Source organism: Capsicum annuum, chromosome 9 (assembly GCF_002878395.1).
Source record: "Capsicum annuum cultivar UCD-10X-F1 chromosome 9, UCD10Xv1.1, whole genome shotgun sequence".
Lineage (NCBI taxonomy): Eukaryota > Viridiplantae > Streptophyta > Magnoliopsida > Solanales > Solanaceae > Capsicum > Capsicum annuum.
In genome coordinates this window covers 8,842,187-8,851,195 of record NC_061119.1, presented here as the reverse complement: position 1 = coordinate 8,851,195, position 9,009 = coordinate 8,842,187, and the positions used below count along the sequence as shown (strand labels likewise).

The 9,009-nt window shown below is 31.1% G+C and overlaps 1 protein-coding gene across 1 annotated transcript; it reads right to left on the bottom strand.

Annotated features, from left to right (window-relative positions):
- Window positions 1-260: 260 nt before the first annotated feature.
- LOC107843076 (serine/threonine-protein kinase-like protein CCR1) lies at window positions 261-3,497 on the bottom strand. Its single transcript, XM_016687243.2, has one exon. It carries the CDS (start codon window positions 2,783-2,785, stop codon window positions 488-490), a length of 2,298 nt encoding a protein of 765 aa, XP_016542729.2. The 5' UTR covers window positions 2,786-3,497; the 3' UTR covers window positions 261-487.
- Between the last annotated feature and the right edge of the window lie 5,512 nt (window positions 3,498-9,009).

Genomic DNA, 9,009 nt, shown 5'->3' with positions numbered 1-9,009 from the left:
AGTACAATAAGTTCACTGCTGAAAATCCAACAAGTTTAAATTCTTGATTCGCCTTTCAACAACAAACTATATTTTCATTTGGCACTAAGAGCTGCAACATCCAACTGAGAATTGTTATTGAAATAACAGAAAATTTGTGTATGTGAACAAATTTCACAGTTTATCTGCCGTTTAACTAAGCAGGTACACACTATGACAAATTTTACTGTCTCATCCCATCTACACCGTGAACAAAGAAGACTCCGGAAAACACAAGATGATTTGATGCAGCACAACATATTTCATTGCCATAAGAAAAGAAAATTTATTGTTGACATTTGTCCAAGAATGTGAAGAACAAAAAATATTAAGCACAAAATTTACAAGAAGCTCATCGAAATGTACAATTGCAGAAGAGCGTTACTCACCAATATGCTATCATCTGAATTTGTTTTCTGAAAAATTTCAAATCCACCAAAAGAATTACAACAAAACTCCGAAAAGAAGGCTATGATATCATTACATCCTTCACTAGTTGCTCTAACAGAAGTGCCAGCTGTGACATATCAGGGCGCTCAGCAGGATTTTCGCGTAATGCCTGCTCTGCAATTTCGGCAAGTTTAAGCAAAGGTTCGACATTTCTTGGAAGAGCAACGTAACGATCGATGATAACTGCTGCTTTCCCTTGTCTGATCAGAGGCAGTGCCCAGTCAACGATACTCGGAGGTGTACAATCCCTGTCATAAGCTTTTCTTCCACTAAGAATCTCTAGCAGCACGATCCCAAAGTTATAGACATCCGTTTGCACGTCTCCATTAAGATCCTTCTCGTTAGGTGTAAGCAGTCCAAAATCTGCAATCCGAGCTCCCCAGTCAGCATCCAAGAGAATGTTTGAACTCTTCATATCACGGTGCACAATAGGAGGAGAAACTTCCTTGTGAAGGTACTCGAGCCCCTTTGCAGCCTGCATTGCAATCTTCAGCCTAAGGTTCCAGCTAACCGGAGAAAGACCCCCATGGAGGTGGTCATTAAGGGTTCCATGAGGCATGAGTTCGTAAACAAGAATCCTTTCCCCCATTTCTGCACAATAACCTAACAAATTAACTATATTGCTGTGTCGAACGCTGCAAAGGATCTCTAGCTCCATTTCAAACTCCCGGCTGTTGATATGTATAATCGTAGCAGCATTGGCCCTCTTCACTGCTACTTGCCTCCCATCCGGCAGAACAGCTTTATAAACAAATCCGTAACTTCCCCTGCCAAGCTCGTTAAACTCCTTGAACCCGTTAGTAGCATCCTTCAGCTCTGAAAGCCGGAAAATCTGAGCTTCCCCTGGACACGGCGCCACGGACACAGGAGGATGAGGGTCAGTATTTGCATCAGTTTCCTTCTCAGGCTTACGAATACAAGAGCCGAATTGGTTCTTGCCACCTTCTTTACTTCTGCTGGTAATCACGCGGATTAACAAACATAATCCAGCTAAGCAGAACAAGAAACTCAAAGCAGAAGATCCGACTATGATGAGTAGCTGACGTAGTTGATGCTGATGCTGTTGCTTCATCTCTTCCGATATCTGAAGCTTACAAACATCAGAACAAGAACTATTCTGGCAGAGAGAACAAGGCGTACAAACCCTGTCCGCATTTTCAGTACAAGAACTAGAAGCGAAGAATCCCTCAGAACAATTCACCCCACAAGGTGAACAAATCTGCAGATCTTTCCTAACACACAAATTTATCAAATCAGGCTCATTCAAAAGGCTCGCGTTGAACGAAAACTTCCCTTCGCTACAAGAACTAGGAGTACACAATCCCGGACTACACAGCTGCAACGGTGGATCATAATCTACTTTCGATGACACATTCGTATACCAACAATCAAGAACCAAATCGCCTTCCCTGATACCACAAGTGATAAATTCTGAAGAAGCAATAGCTAAAAAGCCTGATCCTTTCGGAATCAAAGATGAATTATACTTTCCCCAACACATAATCCCATGATTATCTTGTCTAATCCCACAAAAATGCTCTACACCAGCTGCCAACGACACGAATAGCATCCCTGCCGGAACAATTCCAAATGAATCTTTATTAGCACCCCAACATTTCACCTCATTAGACCCTTCCAAAACCCCACAGACAGAGTCAATCCCTGCTGTTAAACCATAAACATTCTCCGAAAACCTCGAAATTCCAAGATTACTAGACTTTGGACCCCAACAAAGAACCCCTCCGTCCTTAACACCCCCACAACTAAACCCATCTCCAGAAACTACACTCTTGAAAACTGCTGAATTCGTGTATTGATTATAATACAAAGAACTCTCACTTGACCTCATACTACCATTCGATTTACGTATAATATCCCAACAATCAACACTACCCCAATCACTCTCCGAATAATACATCCCCCTAATAGCACAAACATGATTTCTCCCAGCAGCTATACGTGAATAACCATTAGTTTTGTAGACAAGTGGAACAAGATCAGAACTTGATCCCATTGAATCAAAACAAAACGCCTGCGATGTGTTTGACAAAATGCCACAAAGAAAACCATCGCCACCGGAGAGAGCGAACATTGAAGGAACATCAGTAGGATAGTTTAATACATCGAGATTACTGTTATTTTTACTGCCCCAACATATAACATCTTGTTTACCACTAGCATCAATAGCACAGAAGAAACTGTTTTTACCAAATGCAGCTGATATTGATCCCATGGAGCCAAATCCCCATGTAGATTCAAGGTTGATGACGAAACAAAGGAGAGTGAAAATGGAAATCTTGATCAAAAGGGTGTTCATTATTTTGACCAGCAACAACAACAACCAGTGAAATCTCACAAGTGAGGTCTGCAGAGGATACCACTAACTCGTAGAGGTAGAGAGGTTGTTTCCGAAAGATTCTTGACTCAAGTGTTCATGGTTTTGAGCAATAACAACAACATATAGAGTGAAATCTCATAAGTGATGTCTGAAAAGGATAGAGTATACGTATGCAGACCTTATCACTACCTCGTGGAGGTAGAGAGGTTGTTTTCGAAAGATCCTGTGTTCATGATTTTGAGAAACCACCACCACCACCACAACAACAACATAGACAGTGAAGTCTCAAAAGTGAGGTTTGGGGTTTGGGAAGGATAGAACTATCTTTTAGCTAAGTGTTGTTCAACAACAAGAACAAGAACATATATATATACCCAGTGAAAACTTACAAGTGAGGTCTGGGTACGGTAGACTCTCGGCTCAAATGTTCATTATTTTGAGCAACAACAACAAAAACATACGCAGTGAAATCTCATAAGTGATAAGTGTACATGATTTTGAGTTGATAAGTGTAAAGTCATGGAAAAATGTAGGAACAAGATTACTTAGTACTAAGCATTGATCAAGAATGGAGTTTTTTTGAGAGAGTTTGGAGATGTAATGTGAAGTTGAAAGATGGTGCTGATGATGAAATAACGTGGCTGTCGCCATTTTTAGACAGTTCTGTTATTGTAGTTGTTGTTTATTTTAAGTTAGTTACTGTTTACTGTTAAAACTTTTTGAAATACAGTTTGGCAGCTGAATAGATTTGGCCAAGTGGTAAATATTCCCACCATGAAGATATCGTGACATCATTTGACTTGACATAAAGTTTTCCATGTGTGGCGGAATGAGAAGTACTTTATGTGTGAGCTTTTAAACGGACGGAGAAGTTTAAGTAGAGATTTTGTGAAGTTTATCAAATTATTCTTTTTAAGAAATAAAAAAGAAGTATATTTTTAAAATTAAGTGGGATCAATAAGGATAAAATATTTCCGCCATGCTGATGTGCGTGACATCATTTGACTTTAAATAAAATTTTCATGTGTGGTGGAATGAGAAGTACTTTCTCCGTCCTATTTTATGTGTCATCTTTTGATCGAATACAGAGTTTTAAGTAAAGACTTTGTGAAGTTTATCAAATTGTCATTTTTGAAAAAGTAAAAAAAAAAAAATTAAAAAAATGAGTATTATCTTTAAAATTTGGAGGGATCAATAAGGGTAAAATATGAATTGTGTCTTTAAATAGTTACAAAATAAAAAATATGGCATTCTTTTTAAGATAAATAAAAAAGGATAGTGTGCCACGTAAAATGGGACAGAGGGCATACTATATTCTTTTTGGAAAGATTAAAAGAGAAAATGTGTCACATAAATTGAAATAGATAATGCAGTTAGTACTTCTTTACTCTTAATTTAAAATATCGAATTCGAGTTATAAATATGAAGTCGTCTTTGATAAGTGATATTTTATCGTTTCATGATGGAAATTAACTTGCAACACTAATTTAGATTTGTACACCTTCAATTTTTAATTAAGGGTCTCAAATTCTAGCATTGTTTATGCAACCGTATTTGATGAAGACCTGTTTATCCCCTAGTGAGATTTTCATGAACGAATTTGAATGACTCGACTTTTAAAGCAGTTATCGCGTAATTTTTTTAAAATAATGATTCTTAACTATTTGATATTCGAAACTTATTATTCTAATTAATCTAAGATTGTATCATTGATACACTAATTTAGATTCGTGTTGGCATGAACCACTAGTGGAAAATAGTTTCCTTCAAGAAGTTACTTCCTTTTTGGGGTGGTTAAAAATGAAAATATTTTGGTAAAAGGTTAAAAGATCTCATTCATTCTACCATACTTTCTTGATGGTTACAACTTTAACTGATTATCAATCTTCAAATTGATCGAATTATCGAAAAAACAATGAGATATACGGATATGGAAAGTATAATTATTGTATTTCACAATTAGTTTCAAGAATCAATTTCAAATTTCGTAGAAAAGTTGAACTATTTTAGTTTATTTTAAAAATAATAATTTAAATATTCAAAATTTACACTAAATAGGAAAACTATATTTGGAGTGATAGATAACACCTTTAACTTTATTTCACTTCTTATTTTACTTCCTTAACAAACATAGTATTAGAGTTTGTGTCTTGTACTCATGTTACGACTGTTTTTGTCTTGAGTAGGATGTCTATTAAAAATAATTTTTCTATCTCGTATTTAAAATAGAGGTCTGGATAACATATGCTTTATACTTTTCAGATTTCACTTTATGACAGTAGAGTAAGTACTTATTATTCTTATAGTTCCACAACTCACAAGCTTTGAAATTGACTTATTGTATTGTCTTATCAATTTGTTTCATTGTGGAATGCATAATGTAAATTTCATAATGCCTATTTGATGATAAACCTAATTAATTTTTACAAGTTGGCAATTGAAATATTTTTCCTAGAGGAAATGGTGGTGGTCATTTTTTGTTTCTTCCTTATTCTTTTTGGAATGATAAGCCTAATATTTTGTGCACTACTAAAGTAGCAATCCAAAATGGTAGTACTCCTACTACATATTAAAGATGTCATTGGCCTAACTTCTGAAAAAGCAATATTTATGTCACATCTTGTGAATAAAAATATACCTTCTTTTTGCCATAATACATAAGCATAAGCACATCCTTTAATTTGATCTCAATTCACAATTATGATCTTCAATTTTAGTGTATGCACAAGCGGACAGTTAAACTTATATAAAGTTGAACAAGTAGTTGCATGTGTCCTATATAGCATAATACATGTAGGACGTCATGTAGACCTAAATTGGCCACATAGGATGTCGCATAAGACACATGCATCTACTTGTTCAACTTTATACAATTCTAAATGTCTGATTGTGCACACCCAAAGTTGGAGGGCGTAGATGGAAGTTGCAGCCAAGTTAAAGGGTACATTTATGTATTATGCCTTTGTTTTTTAAAGGATAAAAACATTTAATTTAAATGTTTACATTTAATTTAAATGTTTTCACCTGGTCACGGATAAAATGCGGGGGCAGAGCTACTGTGATCACAGAAGGGTGATCAGATAAACATCATTAATCAATTTTTTTTTCTGAGTATATAGATTAAATATAGATATTTTTGAATATATATCTATTGTTGAACATCCTTGACAAGCTAAAAATGCTTAGCCCAGCAGTCAAGGCATGCAAATCCACCTTAAGGGCGCAAGTTTGAACCTAGGGGCTGACATTTTACTTTTATCACCAACTCATTTTCCTAAAAATATGAACATTCTTGATCAAAATTCAAGCTCCCGATAAAATGCATATAAATGCCTTTAAAAATGCCTAATTAAATCGTATAAATATTAAAATGTGACTAAGATTTTTATTATCAAATGAAATGTGAATAATTTATCCTCCTCGAATAAATTAGTGACATATAAATATAGTTATTTAAAACCTTACAAGATTTTATTTTTTTCATTTTTTGATCTGACTGTAACTTCAACTAGTTCTGACAGAGAATCTTACAAAACGATTAGACAGATGTCTCGTGAGCCGGTCTTTTAATTTAAAAATGTGATAATTCATTAAATATCTTGATGATGAAATGATAAATACTTTTTACAATAAAAAGAGAGGAATATTTTAGAGATTTCTAGGAAGAGCTAATGCTATGAAAAACCTTTTTAAATGTAAATTCAAATTAATTAATTTAATAAATTTCAAATATTAAATGATTAAATCGAAAAAAAAGTGCGAGTGCATGGTACAATCATTATGGAAATAATGGAGAAAAGTTTATTTGTGCAAAAAGTCTTCTCATTGATAAGAGGTGGCCGAATGATTAATAATGCAATCTTTTCTATATTATAGAAAAGATGGTTTCGACCTTTATTATTTATCATTTTATTTTTAATTGCTTCGTAATTTATTATATTATTTTTAATTAATTATTATAAATTATTTATATATTGGAATTAATAATATTTTTTTATTATATTGTATCTAATTAATTATTATAAGTCATTTATATATTAAAATTAATAATATTTAATTAATAAAGTAGATATTTGTGACGTTTGTTTCAGTTGCTTTAACCGTAATTTTACTATATCATCCCTAATTAATTATTATAAGTCATTTATGTATAAAGAAATTAATAATATTTAATTAACAAAATAGATGACATGTCTGCCTATATTAACCCTAATTGTTCAGTGATTTATTATATTAGCCCTAACTAACTATTATAATTCATTTATATATTAAAATTAATTAATTATTAGAAGTCATTTATATATTATAATTAATAATATTTAATTAAAAATAGATATTTATGACATTTGTTTCAGCTGTTTTAACCGTGATTTTACTATATCATTCCTAATTAATTATTATAAGTCATTTATGTATTAAAAATTAATAATATTTAATTAAAAACCAGCTGCTTCGTCATTTACTATATTATCTCTGATTGCTCCGTGATTTACTATATTACCCCTAATTAATTATTATAAGTCATTTATATATTAGAATTAATATAATTTTTTTTATTATAGTACCCCTATTAATTATTATAAGTCATTTATATATTAGAATTAATAATATTTAATTAAAAAATAGATATTTATGACGTTTGTTTTAGTTGCTTTAACCGTGATATTACTATATCATCCCTAATTAATTATTATAAGTCATTTATTTATTAAAAAAAATAGATGACATGTCTGCCTATGATTTCGACCAGCGCTTCATCAATTACTAAATTCCCCTAATTGTGTCGTGAATTACTATATTACCCCTAATTAATTACTATAAGTCATTTATATATTACAATTAATAATATTTTTTATTATATTACCCCTAATTAATTATTATAAGTCATTTTACTATATTACCTCTAATTAATTATTATAAGTCATTTATATATTATAATTAATTATATTTTTATTAGTCATTTATTTATTAAAAAATTTATAATATTTAATTAAAATATTGATTTCGACATGACTGCATCAAGAGCTGCATCGTGATTTCATTATACCAGCCCTAATTAATTAGTATAAGTTATTTATGTATTAGAAAATTAATGGAGTAGTATTTAATTAAAACAAAAAAAATATGCGTTTACGACATATTTGTTGCAGCTGCTTCAACCATAATCATCTTTGAGAAGATGATCCAAGACTTTATTGTTAATTAAAGTATCTTTTGTTCCATTTTTGTATGAAATAATCCTATGAATATTAGTTCTACATCTTTTCTATATTTTGTAACAAGTCTCAATTTTATCATCAAACAATTAAAATAACTCGTCCACACGACACATCACTTTTTCTTATCATGTGGAAAAAAACTATGTTATAAAACTTCACTTCTTAGCGAGTACCGTCAAATAGTTATTATTTAAAAAGTTATCATTTTAAATCAATGTACATTAATGTTTGTATTACATCAATATCAAATATTAGTGCTAAAAGATGTCTATAGTATTGGGCCCGTGCTGACACGGGCCATGCACCTCTAGTGAGGTGATTTCGACCACCTCTTCATTTACTATACTACCTCCAATCATTTACTATATTACATCCTAATTGCTCCACAATTTACTATATTATCCCTAGTTAATTTTTACAAGTCATTTATATATTAGTATTAATAATATTTTTTTATTATATTACCCCTAATTAATTATTATAAGTCATTTATATATTAGAATTTATAATATTTAATTAAAAAAATAAATATTTATAACGTTTGTTTCAGCTGCTTTAAACATTATTTTACTATATCATCCCTAATTGATTATTATAAGTCATTTATGTATTAAAAAATTAATAATATTTAATTAAAAAAATAGATTACTATATTAACTCCTATCATTTACTATATTACCCCTAATTGCTCTATAGTTTACTATATTATTCCTAATTAATTATTATAAGTCATTTATATATTAGAATTAATAATGTTTTTTTATTATATTATCCCTATTTAATTATTATAAGTCAACCACTACTTCATTTACTATATTACCCCTAGCATTTACTATATTACACCCTAATTGCTCCGTGATTTACTATATTATCCCTAATTAATTATTACAAGTCATTTATATATTAGAATTAATAATATATTTTTTTATTATGTTACCCCTAATTAATTATTATAAGTCATTTATATATTAGAATTAATAATAT

Bases quoted from the DNA above. Each gene is read 5' to 3' on its own strand.
- LOC107843076 (XM_016687243.2), bottom strand. From the start codon at position 2,785: ATGAACACCCTTTTGATCAAGATTTCCATTTTCACTCTCCTTTGTTTC.